The sequence below is a fragment of the Sphaeramia orbicularis genome, chromosome 12 (assembly GCF_902148855.1).
Source record: "Sphaeramia orbicularis chromosome 12, fSphaOr1.1, whole genome shotgun sequence".
NCBI lineage: Eukaryota > Metazoa > Chordata > Actinopteri > Kurtiformes > Apogonidae > Sphaeramia > Sphaeramia orbicularis.
The window spans coordinates 66268780-66296766 of record NC_043968.1 but is presented as its reverse complement, the minus strand read 5'-3'; the positions used below and the strand labels follow the sequence as shown (position 1 = coordinate 66296766).

The following is a 27987-nucleotide window of genomic DNA, read 5'->3' as shown; positions in this document are numbered from 1 at the left end:
AAAAAAATACTGTAGCAGATGAATTATAACATGTCCAAAACTCTTTTACCGTAAGTAGCAGGTCACAATTAATTGTGTGTCAGCCATTTTTCTTTTCAATACGACAACAAAAGCACTTGAAAACAAGGCACTTGTAATTTCGAATACACAAGTGGAAAGAATAATCTTCCCAATAGCATGTGAAGACAGCATTAGTCCCCTGTTGTTCCTATTTCTCTTATGCTAACATTCTTCCTGAATGAGTAATATTGCATGCCCCCCCCCCCCCCATCTGCTTGTTTCTACCATTTTATAATGATGAAGGCTGCACATCATTTTGACAGAATCAATCACTGAAGGTGATCAACTTTAATATTATATTTACATGTCAATAAGGTATCTCCTGTTCAGGTGCAGGCTGCACAGTCATGGGTTACAGCCTTTGTGACCCACTACAGGTCACAAAGGGGTAGGAGCATATGCTGGATTTCCTCCCACTTCAGTCAGAGTGTTCATTAAATAAGATTGTCCTTCATTCAGAGAGTCTTGCCGGCTTCTCATTATTCCCCTGACTTCATACCCTATGCTTATGGGTGAAGGTATGCTGATAATTCCAGTCTATAGTGTGGCAGCAAAGCAATCAGAAGTAAATTACAACCCTGAAGTCATCTGTCTGAAGAGAAAACAGATCTTATATCCCCTGTTTTCTAATTCTATAAAATCTGCTTCATGTGATGATGCGGACATGCAAAATTACTCCATGGTCTGTCTCTGCAAAATGTCTAAAGCCTCAGTCACAAAGTTTCTTACGAACGATGGGTTTGTGTGAGTCTCCTGGTTCGTAGGAGTTCTGGAATTCGTAGACATTCGTGGACAGAGCAGTAGTTTCTTACAGCCATTTTATGAAGTCGGTATGGCTGCCGTTCAAAATGCAAGAGCATCTTGAGGCCTCCATGAGAAAATGATGTGATTTTGTATCGCATGAACACCATACAGTTGTCACAGTCTTCGTAACGGTGCCTTGGGACCTTCCTACATCAGATCCACGGCCACTTCATGAATTTTGTCGTAAGGTGAATGTATGTCAGCCCAATGTGAAACTCACAGCACTCTCAAGTCGATGGTAGGAAGCTCTTAGGCTGTTTCAGAATATTTAGATTGGTATATAAACAGTAGCCGTGTACTGAAAGTCCTGTGTCGTGATCATCGCATTCAAGATGGTAATAATGCCCACAAGACTGAAACTTCTACAGCTACAACATGAAGAAGAGGAAGATCAAGCGGTTATGGCCGCTGGTTTGGTCCAACAGCAGTGGAAGAAGAGGGACATTCTAAAATGCTTAATGTAAAAAAAGCTTAACGTAGTTTAATGCCCCAGAACAATGATCAATCATCACCAAAGTTCATGTGGACATCTGTAATCATGTCCACTTTCACCTCTGCAAAAAAAACATAACATAGTTTAATCTTTCAGTACTGTTCATGCATTTATTCATTCATTTTCTGAACTGCCTTATCCTCCAGACAGTTGCGGAGGCGCTGAAGCCTATCCCTGCATTAGAGCTGTCCACGCATAATTTGGTGATGATTGATGCTCTTTTCAGACATTAAACTGCATTAATCTATTTTTCATTTAGCCTTTTAGGATGTGAATGTGCATTTATGTTTGAGAATGTGCACTCTCCATGGTGCTGAATCCGCATTCCTGTGACGTATCTGGGAAAACTGACCTGTACTGTTAGAAATTAGGAGTCATAATAAGACATCAGATGAGGAAATTTTAAGTAGAAGGTATAAGAATAAAACAAAGGCACACAAGAATAATAGAGGGAAGTAAATGCATTCGCATTCTCTCCATCACCCTGATCCACATCACCCGGGTACTGTGGACTCTGCAGGTGTTGTGTTTTCAAGCTAATTTTTCTGTTAAAACACTTTCTTCCCTTCAGCACCATGGTTTGAGTCCAGTCATTCACTCCGTCTTGAAAATTTGTATTCGACTGCATCAAAGAATGGCACCAGTACCACACGAATGACACAGTACTGCCTATAGAAACGCCTTTTGTCCACCTTAAGAAAGTCATGTGAATCTGTCTGTACATCTGTTCATGTGAACACCGTAAGGGACCCCTAATAACAATGTAATGTGTTCTTATGATCTACTTGCGGCCAGTGTAAGAACATGTGGGTTGTGGAATGGCTTCCTGATCCACAAACGTCTTAGGTTGTTTCTAAGGCATTCGTTAGTGCGCCCTGTGAAAGGGGGTTTCGTGCTGTGTTTGTGGAAAATCTTAGACAAGATCACTTACGAACTTAGGGACGGTCCATGAACGCTCCATTGTTATAAGGTTGCCTTGAGAAGGTCGTACGAAATGCTCCATAAATCGTTCGCACAGTGTTTGTAGCCATTTGTAACGGCATTTGTGACTGAGGCTTAAGTCTAAACCAACCTCAAGTGAGAACATGTGTGCTGTGACTTTTCACCTGCAGGAAGACTCTTTTTGGCCTCGGACTGTCAGGATTGCCCGAATATGGGAAAAAGACACCAGAGGACACCAAGAGGAACATGATGAGGAAAACTGAACCCAAACCAGCCAGGATCCACTTAGTGCTCCGTACTAAGTAGATGAAATGAAGCTATGACAGACAGGAAAAAACACTCAGTAAAGCTGTAATTCATTAGGCACAACATGAAATAGAGGATTTATGTGGGAATACTTACAAAAAAAGAGGAGAGGAAGATGGTGGTCAGGGTGACCAAAGAGGCCAGCACCACTTCAGGTGGTATTTCTGTTCCGCTGCGCCCCATGATAGGTGTGAAAATCTCAAACACCACCCAGATAAGGAACATGAAGTGAACGTAAGGTAGTGCTAAACCCAGCAGGTAGAGGATGCTATACTTCACTGACGCTCCTGGAAAGAGATGGAGATCCTATGGTTTATTTGACAACAATAAACCACCTTAGAATCAGAGCTTCGGCTACTTTTCTGCCTCTTTAAATTGATCAAATAGGTTTATGAGGAAGGAAGTTTAAAAAAAAATATTAGACTCATGGAAAAACTAAATTATGTTAACAATTTAAACCAGGGGTGTCAAACTCATTTTCCTTCAGGGGAGGCATTCAGCCCAATTTGGTCTCAAGTGTGACAGAGCGGTAATATAATAGCATAAATATACCTACTCATAATGACAACTCCAAATTTTTCTCTTTAGTACAAAAAAGTTAAATTACAATATGAACATTTTGACATTTACAAACTATACTCTCATGAAAAAATGTGAATAACCTGAACAACCATGTAAAACCTGACATTTCTTATGAACAATATTATGCCTCATCTTATCATTTACACATGTGCATTGCAACTCACAGACCACAGTGGATCTACAAAGATGAAAAGCATTTAGTAACAGGCATAACATTGGTAAAACTGCACTTATTATTCTTAAGAAATATCAAATTGTTTACAAGTTATTAGATTTTTTTGTGAAAGGATAGTTTGTAAATGTAAATATGTTCATAATGCAATTTTACTTTTTCAATTTTTTGCATTAAAACAAAGACATACATTTGGAATTGCCATTATTTATAGCTTTTCATGCTACTGTACTGGTCTGACCTTGATTGGTCTATCAATGATTTTGATAACCTTGACTGTTAATATCTTCAGTGTAATTTTTGGATGTTGCAAACTGATCTCATGGGCAGGATTGGACCCTGTGGTGGGTCACTTTTGTTTGACACCCCTGGTTTAAAGAGTGAAAAAATGCTTCATTAACAGAAACAGAAAATTTAAAACAAAAAGCGTAAACAGAAATTTTAAAACAAAAGGCGGGGCTTGCCAATAACCCCCTCGGTCACACAACACCTCCTGCCCACTGATACCCTTCCTATCCAGGGATTAATTTGGAGTCTTCAAGTCTTTTTTTTTTCAGCCTTTTTTGAAAAATCTTTTTAAAACAATCTGTAAAAAAAAAAAAAAAAAAAAAAAAAAAAAAAGCAAAAATTGAGAGGAAGGCAAATGTAAAGAACGTGAAGAATTTGAAAAGAATAAGGTCAATAGTGTCCAAGAAATTGGTTGGACAATGTTGGATTTTTTCAGTCATTCATTTATCTTCTGAACGTGCTTCATCCTCACTAGGGACAGTTGCTATCCTATCCCAGCTAGGTGAAGGTGAGTTACACCCAAGACGAATCGCCAGTTCACTGCAGGGCTAACATACAGAGAAAAACAACCAATCACCCTCACATTCACACCTATGGGAAATTAAGATTAACCAATAAACCTATCAGTGCATATCTTTGGATGGTGGGAGGAAGATGAAGTACCAAGAGGAAACCCATGCAAACACAGGGAGAACATGCAAACTCCACACAGAAAGGTCCCTGGTTGGAATCGAACACAGGACCTTCTTGCTGTGAAGCAACAGTGCACTGCAGCACCGTGTTGAGTGAAAATTTTTAAATATTTGTAAAAAAAACAAACAAAAAAAAAACATTGAAATTCAGATATTGAACTGTGCAATGCACCTCTCCTAGTGGTAAAGCTGTGTACATACATCCACTGATGGCTCTGCATACATCACCAGTGATGTTCCTGGGGTCGCTGGGTGTTTTGGGTCTTTTGACAGCATACATCCTCCAGGTGACCCAGCCGGGGCTGGTCATACCTCGGCTTGTGTCCAGATGGCTGAGCTACCATGACTCCCCTCTTCTGAGCCATTGCCATCTGAAGCATGTCACTTTCCATCCAGCTTGCTGACAGTCACTGACCAGTCCTGTGTACTTTGAGAGCTTCTTCTCAAAGGCCTCTTCTAGGTGGTCTTCTCACAGAACTGTCATCTCCACTAGCAAAGCTTGTTTGGTGGACATGTGGATGATGTCTGGTCTCAAGGTGGTGACCGTGATGTGGCTGGGAAACTCCAGCTGCGGCTGTTTGAGGTCCACCAACTGCTGCCAGTCTTTCCCAGAGGTCAGGATTCCTGCAGATGTTCTTCTGGCAGGGGTTGCTTGCTCCCCAGCTCTGACAAAGGGGATGGATTTCTTGGAGGGTTGAAGTTGCTTTGCCCACACAAGACCAGTGCTGATGCTGAAGCAATGGTCTTAAAGACTTGGTCGAGTCTTCATCGGTATCGACCATCTCCAAGTGCCCTAGTACAGCAGCTGAGGATATGTTCTGGAATTCCTCGCATGGAACACACAGGGCATACTGGTGTCTCTACTATGCCCCGTGTGTGCAGGTTTAACAGAAGCATGTCATACACTGCCTGGATGAGGAATTTGATACAGTGAGGCTCAGCTTTCCAGAGTTGAGTCCAGGTGATGTTCCTCTCAACTGCATTCTCCCACGTCGTCCCTGGTCCCTGTTGTTTCATCCTCACCTCCTTGCAAGACCTTGACTCCTCCGCTGCTTCTCTCATTTCATCCTGAATAAGGTGCTGCCTTTCCTTCCCCTTGATGTTCAATTGGGGAAAAGATCCAAGCCCTGCACAGCTTTTGTGTGACCACTCCCACCAACCTTGCCTCTGCATCTTGGACAGCATCCTCCACCCTCAGAATCCACCGGTAGCCTGGGATTGATTCAATCATGACTGTGAGGTCATCCACGAAATGCCCTGATGGGTGATTGCTGTTGTCCTGACTTCATTCAGGGACCTCTGCACTCTGGTTCAGTAGACTTAGTGAGCATGTTCCCTGCACGGGAGAACAGTCACAGAAATAGGGCACCCTGTGAGGATTTGGACATCCAAGATGGTGCCACGTATGCACACCTCGGTGCTTTGCTCCGTAGTATTTTGTTTATGTTTGGTTATACGTAGTGTCTTAAGCTGTCCTTCCATCATCCAATACACTCGGGAAGAACTTATTAAGACTGAACATTCATCCAGCTACACTTTTTTACTGCTTTCCACTGATCCTGGCACTTTCTCAGAACTTTTAGCTGGAGGAGCGGCAGCTCTCTATGGGATGTTCACGAGATGCAGACAGGGCAAACTAGCTGGTGCACACATTAAGCTCAGACAGTGGGGATTTTGTACAGCACCCCATCTATACATCTGGTCCACTCCCTGAACAATAAGATACACGAACTGCTGCTCTCTCCCTCCTCCTTGAACTGCCACCTTACCGTGGTGGGGGAGTTTGAGCGCCCTAATGATCCCAGGAGCTATGTTGTCGGGGACTTCATGCCCCTGGTAGGGTTTCCCAAGGCAAACAGGTCCTGGGTGACAGGCTAGACTAAGAGCAGCTCAGAAGCCCCTATGAAGACAAAACACCTAAGGATCATGACGTCGCCCGGTCTGGCGCCCCACCCTGGGGCCAGGCCTGGGGTTGGGGCTCGTAAGTGAGCGCCTGGTGGCTGGGCCTTTACCCACGGGGCCCGGCCGGGCCCAGCCCAAAAGAGCAACATGGACCCACCCTCGGTGGATTCACCATCCACCGAGGGAGCCATAGGGGCGGGGTACAATGTGGATTGGGTGGCAGTCAACGGCAGGGGGCTTGACAACCCAATCCCTGGACAGAGTCTAGCTCATGGGACATGGAATGTCACGTCGCTTGGGGGGGAAGGAGCCAGAGCTTGTGAGAGAGGTTGAGAGATACCGTCTAGATATAGTCGGGCTCACCTCCACACACAGCTTGGACTCTGGAACTCAACCCCTCGAGAGAGGCTGGACTCTCCACTTCTCTGGCGTTGCCCGCGGTGAGAGGCAACGGGCTGGTGTGGGCTTGCTCATAGCCTCTCAGCTCAGCCGCCATGTGTCTGACTTTTCCCCGGTGAATGAGAGGGTCACGTCCCTGCGCCTTAGGGTCGGGGACAGGTGCCTCACTGTTGTCTCAGCCTATGGGCCAAACAGCAGTGCAGAGTACCCGGCCTTCTTGGAGTCCCTGGGAGGGGTGCTGGATGGTGCTCCAACTGGGGACTCCATTGTTCTCCTGGGTGACTTCAATGCCCACGTGGGCAATAACAGTGAGACCCGGTGATGGGGAGGAACGGCCACCCTGATCCGAACCCGAGTGGTGTTTTGTTATTGGACTTCTGTGCCAGTCACAGTTTGTCCATAACAAACACCATGTTTGAACACAAGGATGTCTGTAAGTGCACTTGGCACCAGGACACCCTAGGCTGGAGGTCAATGATCGACTTCGTTGTCGTGTCATCAGACCTCCGGCTGCGTGTTTTGCACACTCGGGTGAAGAGAGGGGCAGAGCTGTCAACCGATCACCACCTGGTGGTGAGTTGGATCCACTGGCAAAGGAGGAAACCGGACAGACTCGGCAGGTCCAAACGTGTTGTGAGGGTCTGTTGGGAATGTCTGGCAGAGCCTGATGTCAGCACAGTCTTCAACTCCCACCTCTGGGAGAGCTTCTCCCAGATCCTGGGGGAGGCTGGGGACATTGAGTCTGAGTGGACCCTGTTCTCCACTTCGATTGTTGAAGTGGCTGCTCGGAGCTGTGGCCGCAAGGTCTCCGGTGCCTGTCGTAGTGGCAATCCCTGAACCCGATGGTGGACCCTGGAAGTAAGGGATGCCGTCAAGCTGAAGAAGGAGTCTTATCAAGCCTTGTTGGCTCGAGGGACTCCTGAGGCAGCTGATGGGTACAAGCGGGCCAAGCATGCCGCAGCCCGAGCGGTTGCGGAAGCAAAAACTCAGGTCTGGGTGGAGTTCGGGGAGACCATGGAGAAGGACTATCGGTCGGCCTCAAGGAAATTCTGGCAAACCATCCAGCGCCTCAGGAGGGGGAAGCAGTGCACCACCAACACTGTTTACAGTGGAAGTGGGGATCTGCTGACCTCAATTGGGGATGTTATCAGACGGTGGAAGGAATACTTTGAGGATCTCCTCAATCCTACTGTCACATCTTCCATGGAGGAAGCAGAGGCTGAGGTCTCAGAGGTGGACTCGTCCATCACCCAAGCTGAAGTCACTGAGGTGGTTGGCAAGCTCCATGGTGGCAGAGTGCCAGGGGTGGATGAGATTCGCCCTGAGTACCTTAAGTCTCTGGATGTGCAGGGATTGTCTTGGCTGACACGTCTCTGTAACATCAGGCAGTCGGGGACAGTGCCTCTGGATTGGCAGACTGGGGTGGTGGTCCCCCTTTTTAAGAAGGGGACCGGAGGATGTGATCCAACCACAGGGGGATCACACTCCTCAGCCTCCCGGGGAAAGTCTATTCCAGGGTACTGGAGAGGAGGATCTGACTGATAGTCGAACCTCGGATTCAGAAGGAACAACGCAGTTTTTGTCCTGGTTGCGGAACGCTGGACCAGCTCTACACTCTCTATCAGGTGCTTGAGGGTTCATGGGAGTTCGCCCAACCGGTCCACATGTGTTTTGTGGATTTGGAGAAAGTGTCTGACCGTGTCCCTCGTGGTATTCTGTGGGGGCTGCTTCAGGAGTATGGGGTCCGGGGCCCTTTGCTAAGGGCAGTCCGGTCCTTGTATGACCGAAGCAGGAGCCTGGTTCTCATTTGCAGGCAGTAAGTCAGACCTGTTCCAGGTGCATGTGGGACTCCGGCAGGGCTGCCCTTTGTCACCGGTTCTGTTCATAATTTTTATGGACAGAATTTCTAGGCGCAGCCAGGGGCCGGAGGGGGTCCAGTTTGGGGACCACAGAATTTCATCTCTGCTTTTTGCAGATGATGTTGTCCTGTTGTCCTCATCGAACCTGGACCTTCAGCGTGCCCTGGGGCGGTGTGCAGCCGAGTGTGAAGCAAGTGGGATGAGGATCAGCACCTCCAAATCTGAGGCCATGGTTCTCGACCGGAAAAAGGTGGTTTGCGCTCTCCAGGCCGGTGAAGAGTCTTTGCCTCAAGTGGAGGAGTTCAAGTATCTTGGGGTCTTGTTCACGAGTGAGGGAAGGATGGAGCGTGAGATTGATAGATGGATCGGTGCAGTGTCTGCAGTGATGCAGTCGCTGTATTGGTCAGTTGTGGTGAAGAAGGAGCTGAGCCAAGAGGCGAAGCTCTCAATTTACCGGTCAATCTACGTTCCTACCCTCACCTATGGTCATGAGCTTTGGGTCATGACCGAAAGGACAAGATCCCGGATATAAGTGGTCGAAATGAGTTTCCTCTGCAGGGTGGCTGGGTGCACCCTTAGGGATAGGGTGAGGAGCTCAGTCACCAGGGAGGAGCTCGGCGTAGAGCCGCTGCTCCTCCACATCGAGAGGGGCCAGCTGAGGTGGCTCAGGTATCTGTTTCGGATGCCTCCTGGACGCCTCCCTGGGGAGGTGTTCCGGACATGTCCCACCGGGAGGAGGCCTCGGGGAAGACCTAGGACATGTTGGAGAGACTATGTCTCTTGACTGGCCTGGGAACGCCTTGGGGTCCCCCCGGAAGAGCTGGAGGAGGTGTCTGGGGAGAGGGAAGTCTGGGCATCCCTGCTTAGACTGTTGCCCCCGCGACCCCGCCCCAGATAAGCGGCAGATAATGGATGGATGGATGGAACTGCTGCTTCTTAACAGCAGAAATACAGACTTTTGCAGATCGGCCACCCTGTGTTTCACTGAAACCTGGCTCAGGGAACACACCCCGGACAAAGGATTACATCTACCGGGCTTTCGTCTTCTCCGAGCTGAACATGTAACGGAGCTCTCAGGGAAGAAGAGAGGTGGCGAAATATGCTTCTATATTAACAAAGGTTGGTGTGCAGATGTCACAGTGATGAAGAAATCTTGCAGCCCCCACTTGGAAACATTTTTCATAAACTGTAACCTGCTTAATTCACCACGGGAGTTCCCCTCATTTATTCTGGTTGGGATTTGCATTCCAACTCAGGTCTGTGTCAGTGAGGCTTTACATCACCTGGTTGACCAGATAACTGATATAGAAAGAAAACATCGAGATTCCCTGCTCATTGTTCTCGGGGACTTTAACAGAGCAAACCTCAGCCGTGAATTGCCAAGGTACAGACAGCATGATAAGTGTCCCACCAGGGACAAATACACTCTGGACCACAGTTACACCATTTTAAAGGCTGCATATCACTCTGTCCCCTGCGCAGCCTTGGGGCTCTCAGATCACTGCATGGTTCATTTTCTCCCAAGTTACAGGCAGCGATTCAAATCTGCTAAGCCTGTAGTGAAGACTGTGAAGAGATGGACCACTGAGTCAAAACTGGGCCTGCTTTGATAGCACTGATTGGAAGGTTTTTGAGGCTGCTGCTACAGATCTCAACAAACTCACTGACACTGTCACATCCTACACTAGCTTTTGTGAGGACATGTGTGTGCCAACCAAAACCTTCTGCACATACATAAACAATAAACCCTGGTTCACTGCAAAACTCAGGATGCTTCATCAGGCCAAGGAGGGTTGTAACGGTGCACTTGTTTGTACCGAACTGTTTTGGTTCGGGGCCTTCAGTATAATATGGAGGTGTACCCAATGAATACATGTAGCCTATGTGAAGAATGCAAACACTCAGGAAGCAGGGTGGCTGTAAGTAGTACCCATGTGCAGGGTTTCCTCTATATACATTCAGCAGCAGTAATTTCTCAGCACCACAGCAAAAAACCCAAAACATGATAACAGAGAGTATAACAGGCACGAGTCGGACATTCAAAGCATGTTAGGTTTCACTTTGGGTTTTCAGTATGTTGCAGCTTCGTGGCACAAAAGAGTCCACAGGTTCCTTTCTAGCAAAACGGTTTTTATTTTTTAACTCAACTTAGCAAAATGAAATGAACCTCCTCCTCTTCTCCTTCACCATGCCTCTGCTGCAGTGTTACTGTGAGGTCACATTCACAGCACCTCAGGGAATTCTGAGGCATTCAAAAACAACTCAGTAAATTACAGTGTTTGCCATAAACAAATATTGAACATTAAAAAAATTCAGAAATACATAATGTGGGGTGCCTGTTAATGCACAAATGACTGAACAATATTTTTTTTAAATGTACTGTGCCCCACAGGTAGTTACAGAGTGCACACCCCTACCCCACCCCCTTCACTGGTCTCCTTCACCGTACCAAAAACGTGTCAAAAATGTATTGAACTGAAGACCCCTGTCCCAAAATGTACCGAACCAAAATTTTTCTGTAACACTGCACCCCTAATTTGCACCCTTACATGAATTTACAGCATTACACTGATTACACATGGTATTATTCTCATCTCTTCTGGCGAAATCTAGCCAAGCTTTGGATTGCTTTTTCCTCTCCATAGCCCCTTTTACACAGCACTTCTGTTTCATCTTTATTCTGGAATGACGTCTGTGTAAACAAAATGGTGGGATCATTTGATCCCATCTCTGTCATGGCTCTGTAACATCTCTGTAGGTTGTAACAGAGCCATGATAAAGGTAGAATCGTGATTTGTGTCTGTCTTTCACTGTTTCACAAATGTGGCTGACTCTGGAGAGGTTAGCTAAGAAGCTATACTTGTGGTATTTCCAATCTGCAAGTTATACATCACACTATACCCTGCGCTGCATCAACACCCCTTTGATTCCGGAACACAGGTCCGCTGTGTAAAAGTCCAGCCAGTCTCACCTCTGTTACTCCTTTGGCTTGGCTGTGTAAATCAGTTAATGGTGGCAAAAGGGTGGGATCACCCTCTCACCTTTTTCCGGGATCTCTGTGTAAAAGTGGCAAATGATTTCTCGTGGTTAAAGCAGATCAGCGGGTGATGTAATTACCTAATGTACTGCACCACAGTGTAGGGAAAACCAGAAAACATGGTGATAGTAAATGATAAATCAAGTGTTTCCTGTGGATTTGATCTCTTGGCGTGAAGGTGTGTAATGGGGGGTGGTGTTTGCCAGTGGGTGAGGCAGTTTCCATCCTACTTATTCAATGGGGGTGTGTGTGTGTTAATATACGGGGCGGTGTGGTCCATGCCGCATGTACCTGACAATGGTAGTGCAAAGTGAAAGTGAAACTCCTCTATGTCCCCCGTGGTTGTGAAGCTCATTTACCTTTTCCCTACCGAATGAAACTTCACAAACTTACAGCTTACCTTACCAGTGGATATGCTGAAGATTCGTTGAGAAGAATTGATAATGCTGGAAGTGTACAGTTCTGATGGAACTGATCAATCGGAACTGGTTCTAAGTTGGAACCAGTTTTTGATTCTCACCCCTAGTAAACATGGTCCAGCGTATTTTTCCCTCTGATGGCACAATCCACATACTGGACACATTTAGGAACAAAGTCCATAAGCATGCTTGTCTGAAGCAACAATAAAAAACACCACTGGGATGGGCAAGCTACTGTTTGTTTACAACAGCGAGCAGGAGGCCAAGGACACTGGTAACATTAGCATCTGGCGGGATGTAAACAGCAGTCACAATGGCTACTGTTAGATCCCTTGGGAGATAAAAGGGCCTAGAGGAGACTACCAGTATCTCTATATCAGGGCAAAAGTGTGTTTCAGTGATCCTGCTGTTGCTGCACCAGAACGTAAACACAAAGCTGCCACTTTTCGATGATAAACATGATGCTGCTGTTCCTCACAAAGCCGTTCTTAGTGGTCAGTAGCTCCAATTCGTCCACTTTCACTGTTACAGATCTGGTGTTGGTCATAAAGACATTCTAAGTAGTTTCAAAATGCAAAAAAAAAGAAATGTGAGTGAGCAAAAAAAAAAAAAAGAGTTGAGTGAGTGATAAACATGACACAATTTATTGAAAACAACAATTAAACTGAAATAGGCTGTTCTTCAGCCCATCAAAGGTTTAAGACCACAGCCTTTAAAAGCCAAAATCTGTGCAAAAATGTGGATTCAGTGTCATTTTATGTCAGGTATTCACATTGTCATGACCTCCTGATGGCAAAGGCAGAAAATCTTTCTCTCTTTGAACGTGGTCAGATTGTTGAGCTGCATAAGCAAGGCCTCTTACAATGTGCCATCGCTGCTGAGGTAAGACAGTCATTTTGAGTCCACTGTCTGAAACTTATGTCCATTCTTGTTAACTTCCCTTGCCATCCATCCTAAAATGTTCTCAATTGGATTTAGATCAGGGGAACATGTAGGATCGTCCAAAAGAGTGACGTTATTCCTCTGGAAGAAGTCCTTTGTCAGGTGGGCATTGTGAACTGCAGTCCTGTTTTTAAACCCAGTCATTATCAGACCAGGGCCATCAGTCATGAGGGATGCCCCCTGCAACATCTCCACACAGCCAGCTGCCGTTTGACGCCCCTGCACAACCTGAAGCTCCATTGTTCCACTGAAGGAAAAGGCTCCCCAGATCATGATGGCGTCCCTCCACTGTGCTGCGTAGAAAACATCTCAAGTGGGATCTCCTTGTCATGCCAGTAACGTTGGAAGCCATCAGGACAGCCAAGCAATGTTCCCTCTAATTTTTCATGTGTCTGAGCAAACACACAAACTCCCTGAGCAGTCCCTTGGACCACTGAGAACAACATCAGATGTGCACACTGTGGTCACGCCAGTATCACATCTGTCCAAGTTAGATGGTTTACTAAAAGAATCAAATTACAGCAGTAATTTCCATTAGGTTGGTTTTAATTAAGTAATTTAGTCCACTTACAATGAAAAAGACAAAAATTATGTTCATGACCTGTGTAGTATGTTAACACCATTGGAAGTATAAATATTTATTTTAAGTATGCCTTAACATTAACTGCCAACTGAATCGAGCCAACTATAAACTCCAATTTTGAAAACACACTTAGCATTTTTATTATAAAGCATTGACTTGTATTTTGAGTATGAGTTTGTATGTCAGTGTGTGAAACTCTTGCTGTGGTCTGGGACAGAGTCCTGCTCCTGTAACTCTTTGTCTGTAAAATATATAATTACACAATTTTCATTAGCATTTCTACTACTCATAAACTAATAACAGAATTTAATGATCATTATCCATAAATGACAATTCTTAATAAAGAACTAGATAAGCTCAAATCTGACTGAGGACTTAAATTTAACTTTATTTTTCCTGTGTGTCCAGCTCACTTCTCCAATTGTTGTACAATTTGTCCAGCTTGATGACCCCGTCTGCTTCTTTCACAGGGTGTGAGAGTCCTCCTTCTGTGGTTAGGGTGGGGCTCTTGCTCTGAAAGAATTGAGACGTACACCTTTTGAGATAAAATTTTGTTCACATTGAAACATTCACATTTTGCACAATGATGTGTGCTGTAGCACAAGCATGTTATATGGTGAAAATTCCATCAACTCTGTAAACTATATAATTACACAGTTTCTATTAGCATTTCTACTACTTGTAGTACTAGCATTTACTGATTATCCATAATAAATGAAAATTCTTAATAAATGACACAATAAGCAAAAAACTGATTGAGAAATGAAATATCACCTTACTTTTTCCATCTGTCCTTCTCACATCTCCAATGGTTGAACACTTTGTCCAGGTTGATGGCCCCATCTGCTTCTAGCTTTGACTTTATGCACATCAGCTGGTCCAAATGTGCTGCTCTTCCCCAATAATGTACCGATCACCATTCCCATCTTGCATCTTCGTATAATTCCAACCGCATTCAAATGACTTTTGTGCTGAATGTGACGCTTGAGGTAGTCCAGCTTCCACTCTGTCCACACTTTTCCCTCCGAAAACTCGCTCGCTACTTTGGCTTCGCTACATGTTTTTCAGAGCAGACCTTTCTCACTCGAAAAAGAAAAAATCTCACCCAGTTTTGACATTTTTCCTTCCGTTTGCACATTCTCTGACAGCCATTCCCTCCTAAAAGAAGCGCATTTCTTTTTTTACTTTGACTTGGTAAGTGGATGTGCCACTGTCTGTTCGTTTCACCATTATTGTAAGGGGTTGACACTAGCAAGACTAAGCATCATTCGCAGGTCATAACTCCACCGTGGCTGCGCCATTTTGCAGGTAAGCACACCAGTTGGTGGCACGTAAGGACGCCATCAATGACGTTAACTAGCTGTGTTAACACATGTGTAAACCACATCATCTCATTGGCTGACTTGTCACTCTAGGTCACACTGCAAAATGGTACAGAATAAATTGCAATGTGTTTATTTTTTCTCAGTTGAGGTTGGATTTTTATTTAATGCGCAACGCAGATTTTCTGTGTGCGGAGACCATGTTAGCAGTGCACAACTGCGCACGCGCACAGCTTAGGGGGAACAGTGCCGTCAAGGTTAAATTTTTTCTCATCAGAGAATAAAACTTTCTTCCACCTTTCAGTGTCCCATGTTTGGTGCTCTCTTGCGAAGTCTAAACAGGCAATTTTGTGGCGTTGAAGGAGAGAAGGCCTTTGAAGACATATTTTGTTCTCAAAGCCCTTCTCTCATACATGTCGTCTGATGGTGACTGGGCTGCAGTTGGCACCAGTCACGGCCTTAATTTGGGTCGACTGTCTTAACAGACAGCCAATTGGATCCTCCTGCTCAGTGCTGGTAAATTATTTTTGGGTCTACCACTTGACTGTTTTGTTTCATAACCTTCAGGATCTTTTAAGAAATTCAAAATGACTGTCTTACTGCATCTAACCTCAGCCGTGATGGCATGTTGTGAGAGGCCTTACTTACGCAGCTCAACAATCCGACCACATTCAAAGAGAGAAAGTTTCTTTGACTTCGAAATCAGGAGGTCATGACAGTGTGAAGACCTGACAGAAAATCGCACTGAATCCACATTTTGGTGCAGATTTTGGCTTTTAAAGGCTGTGGTCTTAAACTTTTGATTGGCTGATGAACAACCTATTTCAGTTTAGTTGTTGTTTTCAATAAATTGCTTACTCAAATTTTTTTTTGTCTCACTCCCATTTCTTCTTTTTGCGTTTTGAAACTACTGAGAACCTTCTTAATATCCAACATTGCAAAATGTATATTCATGCAATTTTTTAACTGGTCTTAAAAATTTTGATCAGGTGTGTATATCTATACACCCCCCCACCCCAGACAGCAGAGGTATATAGATATAAAAAGCAATCCTACAAGAATCAATGAAATATATATCAAAAACTCAATTGAACTGCTGGGGGAATCGCATTTGTTTTGTTTTAGAACATTAAAATTTTTTGCTTTGGGCAATGGTTTATAAATATATTCTTCTTCAGCCTCTGAAAACCTGGAATACATTAAACTAAATTAAGAACTAAGCTAAACATAGTCACTTGGACTAAATAAATAAAATCATTTGTGCACTAAAACTAAATTGAAATAAAAAAAACAAACTGAAAGACTAAATGAATGAAAACAAACAAACAAAAAAAAACTCACTGTAAGTGAATGTTTTCTCCTGTGTGCTGTGGATCCTTAAACAAGCTTTTACCTCTGTGCTTAAACTCGTTGGCCAGCAGCAGTCGGGTGGCCAGGGGGAAGGCCACCATTAGCATTGGGACATAGGCTGAGCACAGGCCCTGCTGGCTGAGCCACACCAGGCTGCAACACCACAGCAATAAGCTCACATCAAAGTACAGATCACCCAGCTCCACCAGGCGGACACCCTGCACACAAAACGCACAAATATCCGTCACAGTGGAGATTTATCATCAGTTCAAACTGGTTCCACTAAAAATGTCTCTAACCATCTTTGGAAAGTGCTGTAAATCATCATCACCTAATAGCCTATATGGATTAATACAGGAACAAAGAAGGAGAAGCATGACTGAAGTTGCCAGTTCCCTTTTACACCAGAATCACAATGTGTTTGTTAACACTCTATCAGCAAAATTACTGGTTTAATTCATACCAAAATGGGTTTATAGATTGCCAATGACCCAGAATAGATCTGATTACATTTTGGGAAAAGTAGGTCAAAGTTCAAATTTTTTATGAATTTTTACCCCCCCCCCCCCCCCCAATTACTTATAATGGGTGAAATTTCAAATGTCTATAAAAACGTCAATTTTGTTTCAGTTTACTTTAAACTTGGCACATATAGGCAATTGATATGCTGACATCAGCACACACATACACATAATGAGATCAGCTGGATCGATGCCAAAATAAGCTACAATATGTTGCGAGGGGTGGAGTTTGTTGTGCCTGGCACCACTTGTTAGATCATGATTCAGATTTAGTTCAAACACAGAATGAGTTGAGGTAATGACTCCTCTGTCCTATGAAAGGAAACTTGTTCAAGCAGTATTTAGAAACAAGGCCACAGATAAAAGCAGCTCCCTCATCAGGTTTTTTTTTTTTTTAGCAGCTTTATGTCGTCTGGGACAAAGGTGAGTCTGTGTCCTTTCTGGAGTCTGGCCATAAAAAGTAGACTTGTGAGATGGTTAGCTGTAGCTCTGTGTGAAAAATAAACCTTCTGTGATGGTTTATATAAAGCCAAAACTTACTGGCAGTCAGACATGCACTGAATAAACCATTTGCTCTATATATCTAAAGAGAAGATTAACATACTGTAGGTATGTCCGTCCAATTGCTGCAAGCATCACACACACAATTCCTTTTCATAGCTTTAAAAACAGGGAATATTTTGACACAACTTTTCTGAAATAATTATTTCATGAATAAGCTATTACATGACTGACAGGTCTGACACCTCGATAGTTTATATCATGACAGACAGAGAGAAACTTGTCAGTGAAGTAGGGAGGAGAACTGTTTGCTTTCTCATCACTGCACTACACTTTCTAAACCAGTTAAATGAGTCATGGCCACAAATTCATCTCAGGGAAAAAAAATCCCAACATAGTTTTAATCCAAGTGAAATACACATAGGTATGTAAAAGAATGCAAAGACTCATTACATTAAAGTGTAGTGAATAAAGTCAACCCTATCTGCAAGTTCAAGGAAACACTGAAATATAAACCACATGATTTAGAAACCATGAAGTGTCATTTGATATCTCATTCAGGACAGTTGACATTCCTTCAGCCCTTAAGCTTACTTTCACCAGCATTCAGCATTTGCTTTACCATACAATTGTCCGAGTAGAAAGTAACCACAAGATCATTTGATTCAGCTTCAATTGAATGACTCTGGCCACAAAATATCCATAAGATTGTGCAAACCTTGACATCCTTTGTATCTTATTATTTTCTTCTTATTTTTGAATACATTGTTGCATTTTTTTCTATTTAGTTATTATTTACTATTTATTTAACACCACTACTCCTGTATTATTATTTTAATCTTTAAGAATTACAAATCATTTTTACTCTTGTCTGTGCTGTTCTAATGTTGCTCTATGAAGCACATGATTGGTATGTGTAAGTCATCTTAAAGTAAGTTATTCAAGGTATCTCAGTACTGCAGCTACATATTGTTGCAATCACTGCTACCTCAGAATGGCTATCATATTGGCAGTAATATGCATGCCAAGTTGAGCTGAGTTCAAATGCCAATGTAGACACAGATTCTAAATATCAGGTGTATTACTAAAAAGGAAAACACTTTACATTTAACTTGGTGACATTTAACTGCTTACAGAAATATTGCTTTCTCCAATATCTAATTATGACCACTCTAACTCAATAACAGAAGCATCAGTTTTCAGGAAACTTGGTTCATAGACTGACTGAACAAATATCCTGAACCATCTAGTTTCTCCTGTGTTAACAAAATGCTGTCTAAAAATGCAATGTTTAGGAAAGCTACCCTGTTAATACAAAAATTTTTTAAAAAGACCCACTAATGCTTCAGGCTGACGGAACTCAAAACTTAATTTCCTAACAATGCATTTAGTGTGAAACAGAAACTATTCAAGACAGTGGTGTGAAGCACTCACTGAAAACATGCCAAATTCTGTACTTTAGATTTTAAAAGTGTCTTCACCGAATACCAAACATAAATGCTGCTCTCACTGCTATTTTAACTGGTCTGTTCAGCTTTACTCTTGAACTCACTGGACCTGAATTTCCAGCAGTTTAAGCAGCTGAGTCACCTTTGCATTGAATGAACTATTGAACTTTCAACATTTCCTCATAGAATGTTTCAGCCTCTCATACAGATCTGCCGAAAACTTGAACTTGGCATTCATAAGTGAAGTCTGTGAGAAACAGGGACTAGTGTACATATGGCTTTGTGACACTACCATATGGGTCTGCATGCAGGACATGCATCCCCTCTCTATGATTCTCATTTGTCTGTGTAATCATTTCATCACAATGTGCAAAAATACAAGGCACCTCTTGTCCTCTTTCCATTAACTGTAGTTTGAATTCTGCAAGTACACACAGGGTCTGCTGCTTAACTCGACTCTCCAAAGTTAAGAGTCCATTTACTCACTCCGTAGTAGAGGTTTTTGGCCAGCGTGTGAACTAGAATCATTTTGCCAGTGGCAGCAGTTCCGTACAGGCAGATGGAGGCATAGAAGTGGTTGTACCAAAACATGGAGCGGCCCAGCAGAGTGACAAGCAGGGCAACGATCAGCACTGACAGCAGAGTGACAAACCAGCTCAGCACCGCTACGCCTGTGGCAAAGGCCAAGTCTCGAACATATCGACCACCTGACAGAGACAGAGACACATTTAAACTTTTACGCACAGCAACAATTGATGATAATTAACTAGAAAAAGCCTAAAAAGTAATGTTCATGTTTCTATGGGGCATTTAGTTTACAAGTTTATTTTTACAAAAAGCACACAACACATATCCAAACGAGGAAATGACAACACAGGAAATAGTGACCTACCCCCATTGCCAGGCAGTGAGGCTTTCTTAGCCAGATAGAGGAAAGTGGCTGCAGCGACCACGTAGTTAAGAATGGTGCCAACACGAGCCGGGTAAGCTACCACCATGACCCCCAAGAGGTCGAAGAACACCATGTTACCATGGCGATACTCAGAGGAATCCGCCAGCTTCTCTGACATTACCAGGTGCTTCAGGACTGCCAAGATATTATCACCTAAAAACGAAATGGAAATGAGTTTAGTAGTGTTAAAATGAATTTAGCTGCACTGATATAACAGCTAAGAGCACAGAGACAATATGACGTGAATTACGGGAAACAAAACTGGGTGTAAAGTTATTGTTAGGGACCGAGCCGAAAGGTAAGGCCCTCTAACACGCTGAGAGGCCTTGCCTTGAAAGCAAGGCCCTATTGTTTTTCGTTCGTTTTTATATTATTAGGGACTGAGCCGAAAGGTAAGGCCCTCTCACACAGTGAGAGGCCTTGCCTGGAAGCAAGGCCCTATTGTTTTTCGTTCGCTTTTATATTATTTTTTTCCTCAACGCCACTTTAAACTGGAATTTGACTGCCACCAAGATCTAACAGTCCAGGCAGAAGCCATGAAAATTTCAGCCCACAGCAGAGACTAAAGACGGTAAGATTTATAAGAATCTGTGTTTAATCTTAATCTATCACAAACACCACACTCTACTATTCTGTTAGCCTCACAGTGCAGCACTGATGGTACTTCTGTCTTTACAGTAGCTGGAGGCAAAAGAGGGTGAACAAGGAGGAGATTTTTGGAGAGGGATCACAATGGATATGACGTCTGATGAAGAAGATGGCACTGCTGATGGGACATCTGGGTTGACTGTAAGGCCTCCATCCTTCCAGAGTCTGGAGCTCTCTAAACCTTTGAGCTGCACTCCAACAGACACTACAGCAGAACCCAACATACTGGACCACCCTCAGAGAAGATGGCACCAACACTTATCTGATGTGATGCTTTTAGGTCAAAGACCAAACTTATTTCATAAGTTGTATAAATTACTTTCATAAGTTACAACAAGTTGATAATAGATAAATATGTTAAAATCTGTTAAAATGCAGTTGGCTTAAGAATTGATAGGAGATGTCGCCTCCTTAAGGATCTTTGTGTTTGCTGTGTGCTAAGGTTGTATACAGAGTGAGCGCTCTTTTGCTAGAGATGATCTTTGACGTATATTTCCTGTTCGCTATTTTCTCTGCAGTTAAAGTTCAGAGAAACTCACGTACGTTAAGTGTGCTCTACTACTCTGTGCCTTGTGAAATTTTCGTCTTTGTAAGTGTATATATCCGAAAACAATATTAACTTCTAGATGTTGGTTGATTGAAACTGTTCTGTGAACATGTACTGAAGCTAACGTTTATGCTATTCAAGCTAGCAATGTGAGTGCATTAGATGTGTAGCGTAATTAATAATAACTATCTGTTAGCAATTGAAGTTGTATGTATTTTGTATGTTGCAGTTACAAAAACATTAAAGAAAACGTCAAGTAAAGGGGAACCTCCAAATCAGAAAAGAAAGCCTTGTTTGGACTCCACTGTATTTTTGTTAGCTGGCTGTAGCTGCACAGTCACATGTTGTGAGGACAGCACATCTGACTTTGACTTACTTTTTTAAAACCTAAGTTAGTTTTAATTTGAAAATGTTGTAATTTTTATTTATTCTAAAAGTTTGTTTTAATTTAAATGTTGGCCCTTTTTTCGTAAATATGTAAGAGTGCTTTTTGCATTCTGCATTTTATTAAAGCTTGTCTTTATTTGTTAACATGATCTTGGCAGTCGTGTTCTTTCTCAATTGATATTGGTGGTGATGTTTTCAGTATGTGAATTATTACCCTGCAACAATAAATAAATAAAAAATAATAATATTTTTAATGGGTGGGGCATATTACAATGCTGCACAGATGATCAATCACATGTGAGCTGTCCTTTGTGGTAACATCCAATGGGTTACTATAAAAATAAAAATAAAAATAAAAAAAATAAAAACATCCAAAGAGTGTGTCTGTGGCCAGACATGGCAGGCACCAGTGACATTCAAACATTCACACCTCTGTGAGGTGTTAACCTCCGCACTCGCCTGCCCCCCTCCCCGTTGGCTCCATTTGTGGCAGTTTCTGGCATCGATGAACTTCTCTGTAAACTCACGATAATTACTGGGAATCTTTGAAGTTGGCGGGCGTTTACGGGGTCGATAATCTGGTTTTTCATGCAGTGGAAAGTACACGGAGTACATTTCTTCAAAATAAAACCCTTATTAAAAAAACATAATGTCTAGTAAGTAGCTTCTTTTCATTTTTATGACCAAACGCTCAACTGTTTGTACAATGTTTCTTCATTTAAAAGTACTCTTTCTAACAGACACACATGCTCACACAATAGAGTTTTTTTCCAAAATAATACCCTTAAATGTGGTAAATCATCACTTTTATGCTCAATTACTCTTACAATTTCAATTCATTTTTCAAACTGATTCTGTCTCTCACATACAAAACAAACGCACATACACACAGTAGGTTTTCCAAAATAAAAGTCTCATTTAAAGGTGATGGTGGTTTCAGCAGAGGGCCGCTGGTGTTCTGTACAGATGTAAGGATGACGGACACAAAAGGCTGGGAGCTGGTATCAGGACGGAGAGGTGTGAGTGGAGCTGAGGTGTCGACAGTGACGGGAGGCGGTTCACGCGGGAGGCGGAGCGCCCGGTGCGAGGTCCTGCCCAGTGCTGCTTGCAGCTTTAATTGTTTTTGTGTTTGTACCTTTTCCCAAGTATCCACCGAGAAAATATTACTGATCACAAAAAGTGAGTTCCACACCACCATATGACAAAAAAAGAATGCTTTTTATAGAGTTGACACATTATGAGCGTTTAGTGACTTGGTATAGTCCTGACCAGTGGCCTTTGGTAGTGTTACTCAGGATCCAGGACAGTATTTATTGCAGCAGAAAAATCATGTCATTTGATTGCTCTTGTATAGTGGGCCTTAGCATCTCATCCCCTAACTCATGTTACATACACAGTTCTAATCACACATAGCAATCAGTTATTAATAAAAGGAATCACAAAAAGGAGACTAGTCATAAAGGCAGCAATGCCAAGCAGGAATTTTCCACCTTCCTGTATCTTAACTGAATTTCTGGCAACCCAGTGACTACTGTGAACATGGCAGTTGGAATCCAGGGAAGACTGGACGACAGCCAGGAAAGTCTGGTTGACAGCAGGGAAAGACCGCATCGGGAGTGGGTGACCAGTAACCCAACCCACTAGTTTCTCTTAGGAGAGACACCCATTCCTTACTACGAAGAACTACAAAGGGACAACCTGCAGGCCCTCCGAGAGGTGGGATGAAAGATGGATCACACGGTTATGACACTGACGACGGAAACGGATAACGAGAATGCCAGAGCTCCAGTTAATGAGAAGATCCTCCGAAAGTGTGCTTGCGGGTGGGAAAACGTAACCACGTTCAGGGGGCTACATATCCACCAGGGGAAGGCAAAGTGTGGACAGAAAGGCCAGCAGCAACCTTGAGCTGTGAAAGTGGGTGAGACAAGAGGGACCAGGAGCCAGGTTGAAAACCACAGTGCCAACGGACCCTATGTTGTTGTAGGCGCAGATGTCACAGAGAAAGAAAGGCCATTGGAGGAAGTGGAGCCCCTACACGAGCTCCAAGACCCAATCCCCATCACCTCACACAGAACAGAGCCAAAGACAGAGACCAGAAAACCAGTAAGGAAGGACAAGCTCAAATGGCCAAGGTCAAATGAAGCTGAGGCAAGGTGTACATTGGACACAGACCTGATCAAGAGGCTAGAGGGAGCTCTGCGAGGAGGCATCAAAGCCAAGCTCAACCTGTTCGGGGACATCACATACCAGTGCTGCAAGGACAGGTTTGGCGAAATAATCCCCAAGAAGAAGTCTGCCCCAAGGGAGAGGGGGAGGAGGGAAAAGGAGATCTCCCAGCTTGTGCAACGACACCAACAACTCCACAAGATCTGGAGGAAGGCCACCCAGCCAGAGAGGGAAGGCCTTAAAGCCCTGTGGGAGAAGGTCAAGCAAAGGCTAGCAAAGCTCCGCCGAGCTGAACGCATCCAGAAGTGCAGCAGCCGGAAGCAAAAAGAGCAAGCCAGCTTCTTCAAGGATCCCTTCAAGCACGCCAGGCAACTGCTGGAGGAGAAGAAGTCCGGGAAGCTCGAAACCATCAGGGAGCAAGTAGAACCGCATGCTAAGAGGCAGTAGAGCCACCCACTAATGAATGTCCCATTGGGAACACCAGGGTACGTGCCCCGGCCTGCACTACCAACAGCCGAGTTCAACACCATGCCCCCCAAGCTCAATGAAGTAAGGCAAGCAGTGAAGAAGGCGAGGTCCTCATCAGCTCCTGGCCCCAATGGAGTCCCCTACAAGCTCTATAAGTACTTCCCCAAGGTGCTAGAACTGCTGTGGTACCTGATGAGGACTGCCTGGAAAAAGCAGCTCATCCCATTGGAGTGGCAAAGAGTTGTAGCGGTCTTCATCCCCAAGGAAGAAAACTCCAGAGACATCAGCCAATTCAGGAACATCGCCCTGCTGAATGTGGAAGGGTAAATCTTCTTCTCAGCGCTAGCCAGAAGGATGACCACCTACCTGCTTGAGAATAGCTATATATACACAAGCTGCCAGAAAGCAGGAGTCCCAAGTTTTCCAGGATGTGTGGAGCACTCCACGATGATCTGGAACCAAATCCAGAGGGCCAAGCGGGAGAAGACTGACCTGCACGTCGTCTGGCTTGACCTCACCAATGCGTATGGATCAGTTCCACACCAGCTGATCAACTATGCCTTGGAGTTCTTCCATATGCCTCTCTGTATCAGGAACCTGATAGCGCTGTACTTCAGAAAGAAGGAACTTGAGGAAGCAGTGGAAGAGAGCCTCACAGGAGGAAAAAGCAGGCATCGACCTCCTGCAAGCAGACCTGAAGGGACGCCTGGGAAGTTTACGGAGAGCAGAAAACATCAGGCTCCGACACAAGAGGAAAGAAAGGGCAAGAACATCCTTCTACAAGGATCCCTTTAGATTTGTGAAAGAAATCTTCACAAAGGAAAAGAGTGGATCTCTTAAAATGCCAAAGAGGGAATTAGAAGACCACCTGAAAATGACTCACACAGACTGCCACAGACTGGAACAGAGGAAATTACCACCAGACATGCCACCACTGCCTCAACCAGAACATCAGCTGGATGACAGTCCCCCAAGATGGAGTGAGATAGAGAAAGTGGTAAGGAAGGCAAGGACAGTTTCAGCTCCAGGTCCAAATGGAGTACCATACCAGCTGTATAAAAATTCCCCAAACGTCTTGCGGTTTATGTGGAGGCAAATGAAGGTGGCATGGAAGACACAAACCATCCCAAAAGTGTGGTGGAGAGCTGGGGGAGTGACAATCCCCAAGGAGAAGGATGCCTCAAAAATCGATCAATTCCGACAGATTAATCTGGAGAATGTCGAAGGGAAGGTCTTCTTTAGCATTGTTGCTCAAAGGATGACAATCTACCTAAAACAAAACAACTTGATTGACACGTCGGTCCAGAAAGCTGGCATACCCGGTTTCTCAGGATGCTTAGAACATACGAGCATGATATGGCACCAGCTCCAATCTGCCAAAAGGGAAGGAAGAGACCTGCATGTGCTATTCCTAGACCTGGCCAATGCTTTTGGATCGGTCCCCCATTCCCTCATCTGGACAGCCTTTAATTTTTTCCACATCCCAAATACCATCACAAACCTGGTCAAAAACTACTTCAAAGACCTGCAGTTCTGTGTCAAAACAACAAAATATATAACATCATGGCAGTCACTAGAGGTAGGAATAATGGCAGGATGTACCATCTCCCCACTAGCCTTCACAATGGCAATGGAGGTGACCATTCGAGCGTCCAAGTGGATGGTTGGAGGAGAACGTCTGCAGTGTGGACAGCGTCTACCTCCCATTCGTGCCTACATGGATGACATGACGACCATAACATCTACCATTGCATGTACAAAACGGCTGCTTGAGAAACTTCAGGACAACATCACATGGGCAAGGATGATGCTGAAACCTAGCAAATCCAGGAGCATATCCACCAGCAAAGGGAAACTTGTGGACCAGAGGTTCTACATCAAGGATACACCCATCCCTCTGGTGTCAGAGCTACCCATTTAGAGCTTAGGGCACTGGTACAACAAGAACCTCAAAGACTCAAACCAGATTGATCAGCTGAGGGCAGAAACCATCAAAGGTCTTACCAGCATAGACAAGACCCTGCTTCCTGACAAGTTGAAACTGTGGTGCCTGCAGTTCGGATTGCTACCCCGCCTGATGTGGCCTTTAACAATTTATGAGATCCCCATGACCAAAGTTGAGAAGCTGGAGAGAACAGTCAGCTCTTACATCAAGAAGTGGCTTGGTCTTCCCCGTTGCCTCAGCAATATCGGCTTGTATGGGCACGGGACCCTGAAACTGCCTGTCTCTAGCCTCACGGAGGAATATAAATGTGCCAAAGTGAGGTTGAACATGACCCTGAATGAGTCTCAGGATGACACGATCCGAGCAGCTGCCCCCATATTGGCAACTGCAAGGAAATGGATCCCATCAGAGGCCATACAGCAAGCAAAATCAGCGTTCAGACATGGAGACATTGTAGGGCAGGTGCAGCATGGAAGAAGTGGGTTTGGACTTGGAACAAGCCGACCCACATGGCACAAGACCACAACTACCCAGAGGAGAAAGCTGGTCGTGGCTGAGGTTCGACAGCAGGAAGAGGCAGCAAGATACGCAAAGGCAGTCTCACAGTCCAAACAGGGTCAGTGGACTAGCTGGGAAAACCTGGAGCATCGTAAGCTCACATGGAGGGACCTGTGGGAGATGGAAGGAAGCTGGATCAGCTTCATTATCAGAGCCACCTATGATGTGCTTCCTTCACCCAAGAACCTACACCAGCGGCTGGGAGAGGATCCATCATGTGCTCTCTGCAAAACCCCTGCAACACTCAGGCACATTCTCACCGGATGCAAAACCAGTTTGTCCCAAGGCTGGTACACCTGGAGACACAACTAGGTCCTACGACACCTGGCGATCATCCTGGAAGGAAGAAGAACAACTAACAACATCCTTCCTCCCCCAGTGTCTGGACAGCCGAATACCATCCCATTCATAAGGGCAGGGCAAGTCTCAGCAACAACAGCTGCTAGAGTGGAAACGACCTTCCTGGGCAATGTCCGGGATTGGAAAATGCAGGTTGATCTAGACCAGAAGCTCAACTTTCCACCTGAGATAATTACAACTAATCTCAGACCAGACCTGGTCTTATGGTCAACATCGCAGAAGTCACTGCTCATTGTAGAACTGACTGTACCATGGGAGGCTGCAGTCAGTGAAGCATACGAATGCAAATGCCTGAAATACTCCGACATAACAGCAGAGGCAGAACAACATGGCTGGCGTGCCCATGTGCTTCCCGTGGAGGTTGGATACAGAGGCTTTGTCGCTGGATCCAAACCAAGCTTCTGAAGGGGATGGGAGTGCGAGGACAGGCCCTTCAGCAAGCCATCAGATCACTGTCGGAAGCCGCCGAGCGCAGCAGCAGCTGGCTATGGATAAAGAGGAAGGACCCCATCTGGGCTGCAAAGTGACCACCGAGGGTAAAAGCCAAGGGGGACACACCAGGGATGCTTGGTGTCGCCGTTGAGCTCTGTGGAGATGTAGTGGGCCTATCAGTGAAACATCAATGAAGCAGGGTGCCCACCTGAAGACCCCAGTGAAGCTTTTACCCCTACCCCACTCATCACCAAGTGCCATTCAAACAAGGATTGTAATACCAAGTCCTATGTGCTTAACAGATCTACACATGTTAAACCGCCGGCGTACCTATTTTGTGTTTGTTTTTTTTCTTTACAGCACCATCGACCCAAACCGCCATCAAGGCAGGTAAGTATTCTCCATCAACCCAATCAACCCAAACTGCCATCAAGCCAGCTAAGTAGTCGCCATCGATCCAAACCGCCATTGTGGGCCTATCAACGAAACATCAATGAAGCAGGGTGCCCACCTGAAGACCCCAGTGAAGCTTTTACCCCTACCCCACTCATCACCAAGTGCTGATCAATTAGGGATTGTAATACCAAGTCCTATTAGCTCAACAGCAACCTGCAAATGTGCTTTGCCCTCCAGGATTTCACCACCGGGTGGCAGTAGCTCCAAGTGGGGATTGCCATGGGATGTGCAATCTCTCCAATCTTATTTGTGACAGCTTTTGAAGTAATCCTCATAGGAGTAAGACAAATGGTTGGAGGGATAAAACTACCATCTGGCCAGAGGCTACCCTCACTGAGAAGCTTCATGGATGATGTCACCAGTCTCCTTCAGACAGCAGCATGTACATCTCGGCTGCTAAAGAGGTTGGATGAGTTGATGTCATGGGCCAGAATGAAAATCAA

General features: G+C 44.6%; 1 protein-coding gene and 1 pseudogene across 2 annotated transcripts in view; one reads left to right on the top strand and one right to left on the bottom strand.

Moving 5' to 3' along the window:
• LOC115429560 (endoplasmic reticulum metallopeptidase 1-like) overlaps nucleotides 1–27987 on the bottom strand; it is a 65126-nt gene that overhangs the window by 21200 nt on the left and 15939 nt on the right. For both annotated transcript variants that reach the window (XM_030149124.1, XM_030149123.1), the window contains exons 2-6: nucleotides 19515–19727; nucleotides 19109–19329; nucleotides 16196–16370; nucleotides 2702–2892; nucleotides 2464–2616 (exon numbers count right to left, since the gene is read on the bottom strand). In XM_030149124.1, coding sequence (XP_030004984.1) covers nucleotides 2464–2616; nucleotides 2702–2892; nucleotides 16196–16370; nucleotides 19109–19329; nucleotides 19515–19692 — 918 coding nt within the window. In that variant the 5' untranslated portion in view covers nucleotides 19693–19727. The remainder of the gene's footprint in view (nucleotides 1–2463; nucleotides 2617–2701; nucleotides 2893–16195; nucleotides 16371–19108; nucleotides 19330–19514; nucleotides 19728–27987) is intronic.
• Nucleotides 22696–24588, top strand: LOC115429125 (uncharacterized; annotated as a pseudogene).